The 18,240-nt window shown below is 44.4% G+C and overlaps 1 protein-coding gene across 1 annotated transcript in view; it reads right to left on the reverse strand.

Moving 5' to 3' along the window:
- Positions 1-18,240, reverse strand: part of LOC137436776 (semaphorin-4E) — a 64,320-nt gene that overhangs the window by 34,735 nt on the left and 11,345 nt on the right. The window contains exons 2-4 of the mRNA XM_068130862.2: positions 12,620-12,737; positions 8,746-8,830; positions 5,058-5,130 (exon numbers count right to left, since the gene is read on the reverse strand). Of these exons, the coding sequence (XP_067986963.2) occupies positions 5,058-5,130; positions 8,746-8,830; positions 12,620-12,728 (267 nt within the window). The 5' untranslated portion in view covers positions 12,729-12,737. The remainder of the gene's footprint in view (positions 1-5,057; positions 5,131-8,745; positions 8,831-12,619; positions 12,738-18,240) is intronic.

The raw sequence follows: 18,240 nt of genomic DNA on the forward strand, positions 1-18,240 counted from the left end.
GGGCCTTTCACTCACTCAACGCAGGCAGGTTGGTGGTCTTTCTGTCTTCTACCGACTCCTGTCCCGCCTTGCTCCCCCAGCTCTGTCTGTGCTCTGTCCCCCAAATATTCCTACAGGTCGCACAAGATCTGCCTGCAACCCTCTTATGGTTAAACTGCCAAAATAAAGACTCTCTATTCACCTTCACTCTGTCATTCCTCCTTTCTCCCACCTCTGGAACAAACTCCCTCACTCTCTTCAATCCCACTCCTCCATCCAGGTCTTTCAAACAGCTGTTCACCACTATCTCTTATCTTCCCCCATCCAAAACCTTGATCATTTCTACCCCTGTTATTTCACCCCAGATCCACTTTTTTGAAATACCGACTTCTTTCCTGGAAGTCCTACCAGTGTCCATGTGTTTTGTTTTTTTTACCTCTCCCACCCCACCCTCCTTCGCATGCCTCCTCCCGCCAAGCCCTCTCCCTCCCACAGATCTCCCGATGTCCCTGCTCTCAAATGTTGTTCTTGTGTGCTTCCCCCTCTCTGCCCATCTTGTCTCCCACTCCCTTTATCATATGTTTTATGTGCCAGTTTGTCTTTTTGTGATCAACGTTGGCCTTTCCACGAGCCTCGATCTTGTATACAAAAAAAAGAAAAAAAGAAAGAAAAGTACTGAGTTAAGATCTACGGTACTCTTATATACCCCACAAATGTTGGGTGAATAACATGGCCCTTTCTGCCACTACCGTGGTATTTTTCATAGCGAACTTTTGAAACTCGCTCCCGCTGCTTAACACGAAACTGAAAGGGAGGAAGCCCGGGTTGTGATCATTTGCCAAGCAGCTAGCCAGCGCTTGCCAAGCCAGCCGTTCCTTAACGGTTTTGAATGGAGTGCTTGCTCAAATGCTTAAACCACTTGGCGATCTCTCCACCAGAAGCTTCGTAAATGAACACACACCCAATGTTCTTGAGACCCGACCATACAACAACAACAAACAACATGCATTTTAAAGGCCATTTTCCCTGCTGGAGCGGGGGTTAGCCTTGCGGTCCCCATGACAATCTTCTCCATTTTGCCCTATTTTCTGCATCTCTCCTTAACCCCCTTGCCCGCATTTCTTCTTCCACCATCTTTAGCCAAGTCTTTCTCGGTCTTCCCCGTCTTCTACTTCCTTCTACATTCATTTCCATCACTCTTCTCAACCAGTCACTTTCATCCTTCCTCAACACATGACCAAACCATCTCAACCTGTTCCTCTTCACAGCATCAATCACAGGCTCTATTCCCATCATCTTTCGCAATTTATCATTTGTCTTCCTCTCTCTCAACGATACTCCGCACATCCGTCGAACCATTCGCATTTCCACCCTTTCCAACCTTCGTTGCTGCTCTACGTTCATTACCCATGTCTCGCTCCCATAAATCATAACACTTCTCACACATGCAGCATACACCTTTCCCTTCAGCTTCAACGACACTCCCCTCATCATCAGCACGCCACTCAATTCCCGAAACTTCTTCCATGCACATCTCACTCGAGCAACCGTTGCCGAGTCTGATCCACCTTCTCCATTCAGCATGTCTCCGAGGTAGCAAAATGTTTTCACACCTTCCAGCTTCACGCCATCTCCAAGATCCAACTCAACATTTCCTCCATCTGCAGTTCCCTCTGTGCACACCTTACATTTGAATGTAGCTGCCACACTGGTTAATGACCCTCTCAGACCACTACATTTTTGATGAACCCACTCAGCGCACATTGTACACTGAATGGAGTTCACTCCGACACCCTTCCTACACACAGCACAGGGCCACTTCCCAGTTCTTTCCACCTCACCACATGCTTTACCACTTGCCATCACCTTCGTCTTTCCGATATTCACCTTCAGACCTTTTGTCTCCATACATTCCTTCCACGTGTTCATCTTTTCCTTCAGTCCATCCATACTTTCCGCAATCAACACCAGATCATCTGCATACAACAACTCCCACGGTAAACCCTCCTTTACGTTCTGAGCCAGCACCTCCATCACAGCTACAAATAGTAGTGGACTTAGTACCGACCCCTGATGCACTCCCACCTTCACCTCAAACTCACCACTGTTCCCGTCCTTCGTCCTTACAGCTGTGCATGCTCTTTTGTACATTGCCATCACTACTCTGATCAACCATTCCTCCACTCCTAACTTCCTCAATGCCCATGTCAATACTTTGCGTGGAACCCGATCGAATGCTTTCTCCAGATCAACAAACCCAAGAAACAACTTCTTCCTCTTCTCCATGTACTTCTCCTGCAACTGCCTCACAATGAAAAGCGCGTCTGTCGTTCCTCTTCCTGGCATAAATCCAAACTGCATTTCGTCGATCTTCACTTTCTTCCTTATCCTCCTCTCCAACACCCTTTACAATACCTTCATTCCATGCTCCAATAACTTTATCGCTCGGTACGAGCCACACTCCAGAGGGTCACCTTTCCCCTTGTATAGAGGGACGAGGGTACTCGGTTCCCAATCCACTGGAATGCGGCCTTCTTTCACCACCAGATTACAGATCTCTGTCATTCTCTTCACACCCCAACTTCCTGCTGCCTTCAACATATCTCCCACAACTCCCGTCGGCCCTCCCGCTTTTCTACCCTTCATTGCTTTTATCGCTTCCTCAACTTCCTTCTCAGTTATCTTCTCTGCCGGTCCTAAAACTGGGTTACTCTCTATGTTGCCATCCCATTCATTCTCTGTATTCAACAGCATTTCCATATATCTTTTCCATCTTCCTTTAATTCCATCTGGGTCGACAACGATTTGTCCCACTTCATCCTTCAAGCAGCTCACCCCCATCACATCACACCTCTCTTTCGCTATCTGCTTTGCAATCCTGAATACCGCTCTCTGACCCTCTTCCGAATCCAAGCGTTCTCCGAACATTTTCCTACATGCCTCCTGCGCCTTTGCTACCTCTTTCTTTGCAGCCTTCCTGGCTGCCTTTTAACTTTCATGCTCTGCTGTTTCTGCTCCCGTACCCTTCGCCTTCTGCCACTCCTTGAACTTCTTCCTCTTCTCGTCAATCGTCTTTCCAACTTCATCATCCCACCACCATGTTTCCGAGTGCCTCGGTGGTCCTTTTGTCCATCCACATACCTCACCAACGGCTCCCAACAGACTAGCTTTCATTGACATCCAACCACTTTCAAGCTCAACCACATCATCCTCGACCCTACTCAGCCTCTCTTTTAATGCCTCCCTTACTGTCACCTCTTTCAACCTCCACACCTTCATTCTCGGTTGGTACTTCACCCGCCGAGCTCTCCTTGCACCTTTCACCCTTACGTCGCAGACAACCAAGTGGTGCTGTGAAACAGCCTCCTCCCCCGGGATCACCTTTGTGTCTCGGAGGTGCCCCCTATCTCACCTACGCACCATCAGGTAGTCAACGGTTGTCGTCGACCCACCTGACGTGTATGTAACAAGCTTATTATCCTCTTTCTGGAACTGAGTATTACAAATCAACAAATCAGCTCCATCAGCAAACTCCAAAATCCTTTCACCTTCTCCATTTCTCACACCATATCCGTAACCCCCATGAACTCCTTCAAAACCATCCATACTCCTTCCCACATGTCCATTTAGGTCTCCTCCTACCACAACAACTTCCTCATCTTTCACGTTTTCCATCAGCTTCTCTATCGCACACCAGAACTTGTCCTTCTCTTCATCGCTCCGACCAACCTGCGGAGCATATCCCGAGATGACGTTCACCAAGAGCTTTCCAATCATCATTTTCACCATCATCAACCTATCACTCACTCTAGTCACACTCACCACACTGTCTACAAACTCCTCAGAAAACAGGACACCAACACCATTCACGCCCTCCAGGCACCCTTGCCACACAAACTTGTATTTCTGTCCCTGCCTACCCTTCACCATTCTCACACCACTTCCCTTCCATCTCGTCTCTTGCACACAACATATGTCCACTCTTCTTCTGACCAATACTTCCACCACTTCTCCTGATCTCCCTGTCATTGTCCCTACATTCCATGTCCCAAACCTCAGAAACCGATCTCCACTTCGGGCTGTACCCTGCCCACATGTAGTTGTAATTGTCATGGTTCTCTTTTTGAGGCAATGTTTTTTTTATGGCCGGATGCCCTTCCTGACGCCAACCCTCTTAGTCGCCTCCTACGACACGCAGGGATACGGCGTACCTATTCTTATCCAGGGTACACACTGGGAAACGTTTAAAACATGGAAATCCTGGGGGGGGGGGGGGGGGGGGGATCACCGCTGCGGTTTAAACATATTTAAAGAAATATTTCAACAAAACCATGAAAACAATCTGGGAAAAGTCTCTAAGTGAGAACGTGGATTTGAGAACGCAGGAGCAGAGGTGAAAGAACAAACGAGAATATAGGGGGCGGGGCACAAGTCGAGACGAGGAGGCCGCACGAGGCGCGGACAAAGAAACGACTAATTACACACAAATTTGCAACAACTACAAAACCAAAACCAAATAGAAGCACACAATAACACATACACAACAAAATACGCAGCGGAAATTTGACAAAGAAACGAACGGGAAAACACTCAAACTTTGATGCCGTGGAGAGATCAAAGCAAGCCCCGTCGCTCGAGGGACCGGAAGCGGAACTCCGACCCGACCATAGATCAACTGTAATCTATATACCCCAAAGAGGAATAACCCGACCCTTCCTGCTACTCCCATAGTGAGCGGGTGTACTAGTGTATACAAATAAATGGTTTTTGAAATATCACGAACACAACCCAAGTCACTGAGATGGTTGCCAAGGCAACAAAATTCATCCAATCACAGCCATGTTCTAATCGAGTTGAAATAGTAAATATCTGCAATGGTTTTTGAAATATCGCATACAAAAAAGTGCATGGATGGACCTTCGATCAGTTGGTCCGACGGTGCTCATCTTAATGTCCCCCATCTCCGACCTTGTCGGAGGGGCGGGGGACAAAAAGACAAAATGTCGAACATAACTGTTGACATAACTCCTCGTATTTGAAGACTTTCTGGCAGAAGTTTTAATTTGAAGACAACACACCTTTGTTTTTGGCTGCATGGTGATGTCCATTGCATTCAGAGCAAAGACAGCTTCACGAGCTCCCACATAGAGTCTGCATGGAGGTAAATAGGGTTAGTAACAGCTGTTAAGTTCCCGGTGAAGAACAGCGAGCATGTGCCATATCTCTGTGTTTTTGATTGATTCAATGTTTTTTTCATCTCATTAAGCATTCTTAACAAAGGGAGTAAAATTACTGTAATTTAAGTAAATAACACATGATGTCATCAAGTACATTAAATGACTGCCTGAGAACAAGAGGCTGTTTTTGACAAAATTAGTTTTCAGAAAATCGCTTTTAAACGGCATGTTTTTGTAATTGTATTTTTCTGTGCAGATAAGTCTCATTAATAGGACCATTTTGGTATTAAGTCTGTTTGGAATGTACATGGTAGCCTCTGGTACAACCTAAAAAGTTGCTACAGAAATTTCTGTTTCGCCGTTTCATGTTCCCATCTGAACCCATATATACTATTCCACTGTTCACTAATGGTGGGATTTCAAGATCAAATCCTATATACCATGTTGACTTGTCCATTATCTACAAATCCCCTAAATTGTAATTCATGCAATAAAAACTACAACACTCGGTAGAGAGCATACATCCGTCTTGTATCCACTGATAGGCCAGATCTGGATCCGGACCTTGAACCAAAATCGAATCGGCTTGTTCTTGCCACGTAACCAACTCATCCAACTCGTCACAAGTTTGTCACAAGTCGTCCACAACTTCTTTATTTTTTTTATTTTTTTTTATTTTAATTTTTTTTTTTTTTTTGTATACAAGATCGAGGCTCGTGAAAGAGCGAACATTAATCACACAGAAAGACAAACAGACACACAAAACAAATAACATCGGGAGCGGTAGACAAGATGGGGAGAGAGGGGGAAGGACACAAACACAACATTTGAGAGCAGGGACCGAGAGACATGGAGACATCGAGAGAACTGTGGGAGGGAGAGAGCTTTGGGGGGGAGGCATGGGAAGGGGGGGCGGTGGGAGAGGTATAAAACATATGGACACTGCCAAGACTTCCAGGAAAGAAGTTGGAATTTCAAACAAGGTGGATCTGGGGTGAATTAGTGGGGGTAGAAAAGATCAAGGTTTTGGATGGGGGAAGATAAGAGATGGTGGTGAACAGCTGTTTTGAAGACCTGGAGGGAGGAGTGTGATTGAAGTGAGTGTGGGAGTTTGTTCCAGAGGCGGGAGAAAAGAGGTAATGAAAGAGTGAAGGTGAGCAGAGAGCCGAGATTTCGGCAGTTTAACCATCAGAGGGTGGCTGGCAGATCTTGTGCGACCTGTAGGAATATTTGGGGGACAGAGCACAGAGAGAGCTGGGGGAGCAAGGCCGGAGAGGAGTCGGTAGAAGACAGAAAGACCACCTACCTGCCTGCGGTGAGTGAGTGAAAGGCCCTCAGAGATAGCTTCATCGCGGGAGATTCCAATGATTCTGAAAGCTTTGGATTCAACAGCGTGAAGCCGAGCCAGGTTTGAGGCAGGAGCACCAGCCCATAGGGGAGAACAGTATTCCATTGAGCTGCGGATGAAAGCCTTGTATGTGGTGAGGAGCTCAGGTGTGCCTAGGAAGGACTTCGCACGACGGAGGATGCCCAGTCGGTGACTGGCTTTGGAGGCCAGCTTGGAAATGTGGTTTTCCCAAGAAAGATCATGGCAGATGGTGAGACCCAAAAGCTTGAGCGACAGAACTTCTTGGAGAGGATTGTTGAGAAAGTAGATGGGAGGGTTGTCCAGTCGATCTTTTCGGAGAGACATAGTAAGAGTGTGAGATTTGTCAGGATTGAAAGACATGTTCCACATGTTTGACCAGTCTGTGATTTTGTCCAGGTCTTCAGAGAGTGAGGAGGCTGCAGACTGCCGATCTGAGGGAAGAGGAATGGAGCGGCAGAGAGTGGAGTCATCAGCAAAGAGATACAGAGGATTTTCCAGAGAGTCGGAGAGATCATTGATAAAGACCAGAAAAAGCACAGGGCCCAGCACACTGCCTTGGGGAACTCCAGCCTGAACGGGAAGGGGAGATGAGAGAAATCCATTCAGGGCCACACGTTGACTACGACCAGAGAAGAAGTCCGCAAGCCATGCATGGAGATTTCCATGGATACCATAGGAGGAAAGTTTGGTGAGCAGAGCTGGGTGCCAGACCGTATCGAAGGCATGTGATATGTCAAGGGAGACAGCTCTGATTTCCTGTTTGGCATTGAGGACCTCCATCCATTGTTGAGACAGCAGAAGCAGCATGTCCAGAGTAGAGTGAACTGGTCTGAAACCAAATTGATGATCAGAGATCAAGCCATTGGAGAAGAGGAAAGATTTCATATCCGAAGCAATGATGGATTCCATGACTTTGCTGATAATTGGGAGCAGGCTGATTGGTCTGTAGTTGCAAGGATCTGTTTTTGCACCTTTTTTGTGTAAAGCGGTAATGTTTGCTGATTTCCAGGATGCTGGCAGATGACCTTGAGCAAAGGATAGGGTGAAAAGAACAGAGAGAGGGTGAGATAGAGCGGCAGAGCAGGATTTTAGGACCCGTGGGCTGATGCCATCTGGTCCAGTTGCAGAATCAGAGTCGAGGTTTGACAAAAACTCCTCCACCTTGTCAGGAGAGAAGGTCACAGAGTCCAGGAGCAGTTTGGTTCGACTGGGAAAGGTGGGAACAGAGAGAGATGGGTTTGGGACTAAGGATTGTGAGGCAAACACAGAGTTGAGGCATTTGGCTTTGTCACGTGCGATGTCAACTGTGTGGCCATTTGAGGTAAGGGAGGGGATGGAGGGGGAACAAACACCAGAAACGGATTTGACCAGACACCACCAGGATTTGGAGGAAGGAGACAGGTTTGAGAGATATCACGCTATACGGGATATCGTTTTGGCCCAATCGCTCAATGGTGGAAATTTTAAAAATTATTGGATCCGGATTCACCAAGATTGAATCAATTCTTCCGTGTCATACACCCAACCTGTTCACCAAGTTTTGTCCAAATCAGTTCATAACTTTGAGATATCGTGTTATATAATTATCGTTTTTACCCGTACCTCTCAATGGTGAAGAATCACTTGAAGATTCTAGTATCCGAATCCGGATCTAGATATTCACTGAGATCGAATCAAATTTCCATCCAGGTGTTTCACAGGCAAGGTGAGGCATTGATGTGTGTGCCATCCCTCGGTTGGACGTTAAACTGGGTGTTCAATCTGCTAGCATTAGTTTGTGAACGTGAAGAATAGGCAAGATATCGCCAGGGCCATGAACAAATTGCAAACCCCTGCCTGATCGATTGTTGGGTAGCAAGTGGTTTGGTTTTCTTGGAGGTTCCTTGACACCAGGTTACACGGCTTGCTCTCTCAGAGTGTGGTTGCTGTCTGGGCAGAAGATTCTGCACTCTAAACAAATTGTCCAGGTAGTTCACATGTTTCGTGTGAACACCTTTCTTCGGATACGAAGGGCAACCAACACAATTTCAGTACGAACCTCAATTTCAGGGATACATCAAATAGCCGTCTCTGGTTCTCGGCCACTCATATTTGCCAAAGTTTTAAAAAATGGTCAAAGCAACATGTGTGCGCATGTGCATGTGTGTGTGCTCTCTGTCAATGCCCATTTCAAAAAGCATTGGAGTTCAAAAAAAAAAAATCCCACGTTCCAAACCTTACATTCTTTTGCTGGGATCCAAGAGCAACTTGCTGTAGTTTCCAGAGCTGTGGTCATGAAATGTCTTCAAGCCAAATGATTTCACTTCTGATTAAAGAAATTAAAAGACACAAATGATAGTAATGAATCTAATGATGTTTAAATTATTTTGCATCATGATGGATTGCATCATAATTGTTTTGCATTTATTTTGCATTTCATCATACAATTATTTTGCATCATAATTGCATCATTTTGCATCATCATCATCATCATCATCATCATCATGCATCATATTTTGCATCATCATCATCATCATCATCACTACATCACCTTTTCATTTAACAAACATAACTTTATATACATATAATTTTGCCAAGGCCTATAATGCTATACAAGAACCTGCAACATAAACATACCCTTCTGGAGGCTTATCATTCAGATATTCTTCTCGGGCCGTGATGAAGATGAATTACAGGGATGTCATTGCATCATGAAGAATACACCAACGTACAGGCCTAGCCTAACGTGAGATGTGATTCCATAAAGAGGCCCCAGACGTAACATCGTCTTACTACACCGCCATCTTACTAACCCCGTCATCCCGACGCCAAGCATCTGACATGCAGCCCGTCGCCTGCAGACATCAGGTAGTCAGATAGAGTCAGACATATGGGTTATGGTATTCAACTGCCATCAATGGAGCGATGGGATGGGTAGAGTGCTGGCCGCCAGGATGAGATGCAGGTCCGTAGAGGCCAAGCCTATCATCAAGCAAAGCCGTAATGATGACCCGGACATAATGCCATCATGATGTCCCAGTGAAAATAGCGTGACAGACAGAGGGACAGACGACGGAGAAATCCGGTTGCTTTAAAATATGGATGAATAATGTTTTGATGACATTGTTGATAAAAGTTAAATTGGCAAGTTATAGCAGTACATCGTAACTTAATAGCAATGTAATAGCAAATAGCAATATCATGGACCAATATCTACTGAATGCACAAAATTCACAGGAAGAGGCATATCTTTCTTAAACAGTAAAAAAAAAAAACAAAGCAGGGTACTCAAGGCACAAGAAGGTGGATGAGATTTTCAGAACGAGAAACACAAGGCAAGACAAGCAATAAAGGATGCACGTCAGGGGACTTGCAACAAGAGAAACTCAGAAAGAGTCACAACGTGGAAAATGCAAGATGTTAGCTCTGGAGTCTGAAATGAAGGCCCGCTGGGCTGGTTACTTTAAACGGATTTACCATGCTGACCCACCAGCTGTTTAGTTGGATGTCAGGGGTGTTACTATCCCTATTGCTGACCCTCCAATCAACTGCAAACTGCCTTAGTATGGGGCTGTGGTTTGCAGTTGATTGGAGGGTTGGGGCTGCGGTGAACCAATTGAAAGGAGGCAAAGCTAGTGGGATCTGTAGTATCTGTGCTGAGCTTCTCAAGGCTGATGGAAATGCTGTACTCGTGTTGTTGCATGCAGTTCTGTGCTCTGTTTGGAGCACAGGCATCATCCAATTGACTGGAAGAGGGGCCTTGTTGTCCCTCTCTGGAAAGGGAAGAGTGATTGCCATGATTGCATCAACTACCGAGGGGTGATGTTACTCAGTGCCAGGCAAGGTCTTTGCTCAGATCATTCTTGATAGGGTTCGCCACCATCTGTTTGAGCACCAACACCCAGAGCAGTCTGGCTTTATACCAAAAAGGTCAACGATTGACCGTATCCTTGCACTTTGGGTCCTCACCGAACGCATGCGAGAGTTTCAGCAGAGGCTGATCATAGCCTATATTGATCTCCGCAAAGCGTTCGATTTAGTGAACCGGAATGCCCTCTGGAGGATCCTCGGTTTTTGTGGGGTGCCAGCAAATCTGATCAATCTAATTGCTGAACTATACATTGATACTGAGAACGCTGTGAGGTGTGGCGGTTCCATCTCTGACTTATTTCCAGTTGTTGCTGGAAATGGCCCCCACACTTTTCGGCGCTTGTATGGATTGGATTCTGGGAAGATGTTGGAGAGATCAAGCTGTGGTGCATCGTTTGTGAATGTCAATATCACTGATCTTGATTTCGCAATTGATGCAGTCATCTTTGCGGAAACTCTCGACATCCTTACAGTGGCCCTCAAGGCGCTCAATGAGGAGTCGTAGCCACTGGGATTATGGATCTCTCCTGGGTCAAGAATAAGATCCAGATTTTCCGTGACATCATGGATGCTGCTATCCTGATATCTTGTTTGTACCTGTCTGTGGCGAGGATGTTGAGGTCACACAGATTCACTTACCTTGGCAGTGATATTCATGATTCCGCATGTTGTGAGCTAGAGTTTGATAGACGTTTGGGCTGGGCCTGGGAAGTCATGGATTCACTGGACCATGGGATGTAGGACTGTCAGTTCCTATGCAGGAGGACGAAAGTCCAAGTCTTTAAGTCCTTGGTGCTTCCAGTCTTGCTCTACGGATGTGAAACTTGGACTCTGACAAAGGAATTGAGACAAAGACTTAAACTCCTTCAGTACCAGGTCTCTTTGGAGAACCCTTGGCTATCGCTGGTTGGACTTTGTGTCTAACGAGCATTTGTTGAGAGAGACTCAGATGAGGTTTGTTACCTGTATAGTCCGTGAGCGTCAGCTGCGGCTGTATGGACATGTGGCTCGTTTTCAGAACACTGATCCTGCTCACCAGATTATTTCAGCGAGGAAGCCTTGTGAGTGGAGGAGGCCAATGGGCTGTCCACATGCCTCGTGGTTGCAGCAGCTTGATCAGTTTCTCAAGGAGATGGGGGTATTTCGGGCATCTGCCTGTGGGATGGCCAGACAGAGGCCCCTGGTGTACCGGCGGAAAGTGGACGTGGTGACGCACTGCTCCGGCACATGCTCCCATACCTGTCATGACCTGCCCTCTCTAAAAGGGCACCATACCAATATTACAAGGTCATCAAATGTGTGGATTCATAGAGTGGATTCTGAAAATTGTTGCAAATGACTGATTTAACTTGACCTTTGATCAGGTTGCTTGGAGACTAAGTTCCATGGAGAGAGGCATAATAATAATTACTGATAAACAATTGGCTGCAACTTGGTTCTTTTTTCCAAATAATGGCAGTGTTGGCATCTGTGAGTAGAGCGTTAATTGTTCTTCTTCTCCGTTCATATGCAGCACCTGACTGCAGGTAGCATCATTTTTCGGAGGGTGCAGTGGTGGATCTGATGTAGTGCCCCTGTGAGCTCATGCTGGAATTTGTAATTTGTTCATGGTGCCAGCGATAGCTCGCCTACTCTTCAGGAAGGACACAGTGGGATGTGTAACGTCCACGAACTAATGCCAGCCAGGCTGGAAAGCTCAGAGGGTAGTGTGCGTTCATCTGGAGACTATCCCGCCAGTTGCAGAGAGTTTGTGACTTCCACCTCTTCCATACAATCAAAAACAACCTCAGGATTGTCAAACTCACATTGCAAGTTGATCTTTGCCTATTTTACATGGAAAGAAGAGGTGATGAGAGAGCGACATAATGTTGGAGATTATTATCTATCTCCTATCTTCTATGTATCTATATATATATAAAAGAAAGTTTTTGTTTGTTTGTTTGTCTGCACGCACTAATCTCCTGAATGGTGAAAGATAGGAGGAAACCTCTAATACAAAAAATGTCGGGACGGGCCCCGGAAAGGTTTTAAGCTAGGTGGTGAGGCCGGTCGAGGCCCACCTTGGCCAGGCTGGGCCCATTTCGCAATTAAAAGCTGAGCTGAATTATAGTAGTCAATCTTCTTCGGCCGGGTGTAAAAGCTGAATTATAGTAGTAAATTCATTCAAAAAGAACCCGGGCAATGCCGGGTGCTTTCGGCTAGTAATCAATAAAAGTAAGAATAAGGCAAAGAATGATGCACGTACGTTCTAAACTGAGTGCCATCTGTTGCTCCTTCATGCACACAACATGAGCCTGCGTGGTTGTCACATGTACACAGGTAAGTGTTACTAGGATCGTGAAGACCTGAGCCATTAGAATTCCCTGAAAAAAAAAGAAAACAATTGTTACTTATTTACTCGTTTTAAGTTTTTTGCTTGTTATTCTTTTTTCTTTTTCTTTTTTGCTGATTGAATGCTTAATTGTTTTGTTCATAACCTTCACTCCAAAGATCGAGTGTCTTAATTCCGATATGTATAAAAGTAAAACAAAACAATGTAAAATAAGCAACTAAATGCAGAACTTGCTGACAGTGCACGAGTGGCAAACTCATCCAGGAAAGCGTAAGGCTTGTTTTACCACTGACAACAAGATTAAATACAAGCAAAATCACCAGTTGGCAAAAAACAGCATCAAAACTAAGGAGCATTAAACAGGAGAAAAAGAGGAAGAAGAGGAAGCTGAAGAGGGTTGAGATAAGCGAGAGAAAATAGAAGAAGAAGACCACCAACCTCAAGGCAGGCTGAGTCAACCCACCTGGTGTTTATTTCAACAGCATGACAGGGGCTTGAACTCAGGACCCTGAGATCTCAAGCCAGCCACCTTAACCTTTATGCCAACATCTTAGTTGGAACAATTTCAAACTAGAACTGCCATTTTATAACTGATGGTAGTGATGACCTGTTTCCTCCACCTTCCCGCTTTGATACAACCCGCTTTCATTGGACACGATGTGATACAACCCCGCTTAGATACAACCCCGTCTTCATTGGCCATGCTTAGATACAACCCGCTTTCATAGGACACGCTTTGATAAAGCGCCATTTTGATACAACCTCACTTTCATCGGACAAGATTTGATACAACTTTCTTTTGATAAAACCCATATTATTTATTTTATTTCTTTGTATACAAGATCGAGGTTCATGTACGAGCTAACATCATTCACAAAAAAAACAAGTACAAAAAGTTTTAATTAAAACAAAAGCCGCGTCGATGTTACACAATGCCTAGATGCAGCTGTGCCTATAACGTCGATGTTATAGGCACAGGACATTCCTATTGATTCGATTACTTGATGTTATTTTTGTGCAAAATGAAAATATATCTCGGCAATTTCCCGTGTGTGGCAACGAATTTTAAATATATCTCGGCATTTTCCCGTCTGTTATTTCAGGCGGTGTATGACTGACCATGCCGCGATGTAAAAAAATATATCTCGGCAATTTCCCGTGTGTGGCGACGAATTTTAAATATATCTCGGCATTTTCCCGTCTGTTATTTCAGGCGGTGTATGACTGACCATGCCGCAATTTAAAAAAAAAAAATCTCGGCAATTTCCCGTGTGTGGCGACGAATTTTTAATATATCTCGGCATTTTCCCGTCTGTTATTTCAGGCGGTGTATGACTGACCATGCCGCGATTTAAAAAAAAAAATCTCGGCAATTTCCCGTGTGTGGCGACACGTGAACGAAGCTATGCTCCTCTCTCCACATTATTGTGACGACGTATAAATTAAATATTTCATCGTGACGATTATCATCAAATGGACGAATTTTTAATATATCTCGGCATTTTCCCGTCTGTTATTTCGGGCGGTGTATGACTGACCATGCCGCGATTTAAACAAAATATATATATATCTCGGCATTTTCCCGTCTGTTATTTCGGGCGGTGAATGACTGACCATGCCGCGATTTAAAAAATATATATCTCAATGGACTTGAAGTTACAGGCCTTTGAGAATTCATTTCGTTCTATAAAGGGCAACTTTCATCGGATTTCCTTCCCGTTTTTTTTCAACCGAGTCTAAAACTATGTTAGCGACTGTGAAAAATGAAATGATATATCGAATTTGATTTGAAATAAAACTGTGTGAGAGAGGAAGACACCACGGGCCTACAAAACAGGCCTCAAAGCTATGCGAGTGAATAAAATGGTGGATATTTGTTTATATGAAGGCTCTCCCAGAATGGGTGGAGCTATGGTTCCCAGAATGGGTGGAGCTTTGAGGTTTTGTCTTCTCTGCAAGAACTAGAAGAAGAAGAACAACAACAACAACAACAGCAGAGGGCACTCTATGAGCAGCGTCTGCGACGCGGCTAAAAAAACGGACAAACAAAACATACAATAAAGGGAGTGGGAGACAAGATGGGTAGAGAGAGGGAAGCACACAAGTAGAACAGCAGAGAACAGGGACAATGGAAGATCTGTGGGGGGGGGGGGGGGGAGGGGAGAGGGCTTGGGGGGAGGAGGCATGGGAAGGTGGGAGGAGGGGAGGTGGGAAGGGGGTGGGAGAGGAATAAAACACATGGACACTGCTAGAATTTCCAGGAAAGAAGTCGGTATTTCAAAAAAAGTGGATCTGAGGGTGAATTTACAGGGGTAGAAGAGATCAAGGTTTTGGATGGGGGGAAGATAAGAGATGGTGGTGAACAGCTGTTTCAAAGACCTGGAGGGAGGAGTGGGATTGAAGAGAGTGAGGGAGTTTGTTCCAGAGGCGGGAGTAAAGAGGAATGAAGGAGTGAAGGTGAGCAGAGAGTCTTGAGTTTGGCAATTTCACCATAAGAGGGTTGCAGGCAGATCTTGTGCAACCTGCAGGAATATTTGGGGGACATAGCACAGATCATAATGGAGGCTGGCAAAGACCAGCACTTCTGGAACAATGTGCTCTGGACAGATGAGTCAAAGGTAGAGCTATTTGGCCACAGTACCAGAAGACATGTTTGGCAAAAACCAAAGACAGCATTTGACCACAAAAACCTGATACCAACTGTAAAGCATGGTGGTGGAAATATTATGGTTTGGGGCAGCTTTGCTGCATCAAGGCCTGGGCAGCTCACCATCATAGAATCCACTATGAATTATTCATTGTACCAGAGGGTGCTTGAGGATAATGTGAGGCCATCTGTCGGCAAGTTGAAGCTCAACCGAAGGCGGACCTTGCAACATGACAATGACCCTAAACATACCAGTAAATCCACCAAGGAATGGCTGAAAAGAAAGAAATGGAGGGTTCTGGAATGGCCAAGTCAAAGCCTGGATCTAAATCCCATCGAGATGTTGTGGGGGGGGGGGGGGGAGGGGGGGATTTGAAACGACCTGTGCATGCAAGAAACCCCTCAAACATCGTACAGCTGAAATAATTTTGCATGGAGGAGTGGGCAAAAATTTATCCCAGTCGATGTCAGAGACTGGTAGACAGTTATTAGAAAGGCCTACTTGAGGTTGTTTCTGCCAAAGGGGGCAATACCACCTCTTAGAGCCAAGGGTGTACTTACTTTTTCCACATGCGAAATTTGCATTTATGTTTATTTAAATTATACAATGGACTACAAAATGTAAATGTTTCATGATATTTGTTATATTATATCACCTTTATCTATCAATATTGTTGAAATGAAGATCAAATAGCTTTATGTTGAAATATGTTGAAAAAGTCAAAACTTTACATAGGGTGTACTTACTTTTTCATGTGACTAACTTTCATCATAATTAAAGCTACACCGAAAAGTCACTTAGCTGGAGAAGATAAAATGTCGTTTCTTCTTCACACAATAACAACTGCTACCTTACAGACCGTACAACCAATCATGTTGAAATTTTAAACACTTATTCCACTTGACGACATCGACATTTGTTTAAAGTTTCAAGTTGATTAATCAAGCGGTTCAAGATAATATTTTTAAAATTCCATTCAATTATATATGGCTGCCAAACCGAACAACCAATCATGTTGAAATTTTATACTCTTATTCCACTTGACCTCTTCTACATTTTAAAGTTTCACGTCGATCAATGAAGGAGTTCAATCGATACAAAGTTTTAAAGATTGCCGTTGAATTCTTCATTGCTGCCAAATTATGTAACCTAGCGCAAATTCCAAAGGACCATTGTAGCATCATGACAAGCGGAACATATTTTTGAAGTTTCCACTTGATATGTTCAAAAATGAGGAAGGAGATACGTTTGAAAGTTTTATGCTTCAAAAAATCATAGCTCCAAAACCATGTGACCTATGATGTCACAGCCCCCGAACGTTTTGTTCGTCATGGGTATGCGCCTATGCGGTCATGCCTGTAAAGTTTGGCCTCGATCTGTTCAATCGTTTCGGAGAAAATGGGTTTTTAGTGGTTTTTAAGGCTTTTCACTTAAAACAAACGTGGCAGCTGAACCACGTGACCGATTATGTCATTATTATTTTTTTCTCCATCAATTTATCCCACGATGATGCTCAAGAAATTTCATCCTGATCGGATGAAGTTTTGTACTTGTCAAATTATGACGTCATAATGGAGGCATGTATGACATCATCATTCACATGAGTTATTCTCCATGGAGAGTTCTTTACAATGAGGCATGTCTCAATTTTTTCTACATAGCGCTTTTGGAGATATAGAGGTGCAAATTTTTCGGTTTTTCCAAGATGGCGCCCATGCCATGTGACCTATGACGTCATAATTACCATTAGAGGCTTCCACACGCCGAGGAGCTCCCATCGTGAAAATTTCCTGTCAATCAGTGCAACGACTGCAGAAAAGAATGATTTTTAAGGGAAACTAGAACTGCCACTTTAATACTTGCTGGCAGTGATGACCGGTTTCCTCTGCCTTCCCACTTTCATACAACCCCGCTTTCATTGGACACACTTTGATGCAACCCCGCTTTCATTGGACACGCTTTGATACAACCCCGCTTTGATACAACCCCCCTTCATCGGAAACACTTTGATGCAACCCCGCTTTCATGCAACTCCGCTTTCATGCAACCCCACTTTCATGACAATTAAACCTACACCGAAAACTCACATGGCTGGAGATGATAAAACGTATAGTTTTATCCTCTCCACACAATAACAACTGCTACCTTCCAGACCGTACAACCAATCATGTTGAAATTTTAAACACTTGTTCCCCTTGATAAGGGCTACATAACATTAAAGTTTCACGTCAATCAATGCAGCGGTTCAAGAGATAGGTGTTTAAGATTTTTGTTCAATTACTTATTGTGACCAAACCATGTGACTTATTGCTACTTCCTAAATAACGTTTTAACTTGCAGACATGGGGAACATAAGTGTGAAGTTTCCCTTCGATATCTTCAAAAATGAGGGAGGAGATAGGTATTAAGACAAAATGACCCAGGGCACTTTTTGTTCGTCTTTGGCATGCAATCATGCCTGTAAAGTTTGGGCTCAATCTGTGCAGCTGTTTTGGAGAAAAGGTTTTTTTTAGTGTTTTTCATCAAAAACAATATGGCGGCCGAACCATGTGACCCATGACGTCAAAAACATTTTGGATTCTTAATTTTGTATTTACTTAGGTCATGCACAAAAAATATTGTTGTGGTTTTGCGATAAAGGCAAACCCCCTATAGTTAATTGCACGACAACATGTAGCCTGCAGTAGTTAGTTATTTATTATTAAATGTAAAGATTAGCTCCCCTCCCAATGTTTAGTAATCCACACCAATATGTGTTGAGTTAGGCAGGATTTCAAACCTCTGTGTGGTTGAGGGAAGACGTTTTCATGTGCAGGGAGGCGTGGCTAAAATAACAGGCCATGTGACCAACAAGCGACCAATGACAGGTAACCAGCAGGCGACCAA

This window comes from Myxine glutinosa, chromosome 11 (genome assembly GCF_964187855.1).
Source record: "Myxine glutinosa chromosome 11, kmMyxGlut1.1, whole genome shotgun sequence".
Taxonomy (NCBI): Eukaryota; Metazoa; Chordata; class Myxini; order Myxiniformes; family Myxinidae; genus Myxine; species Myxine glutinosa.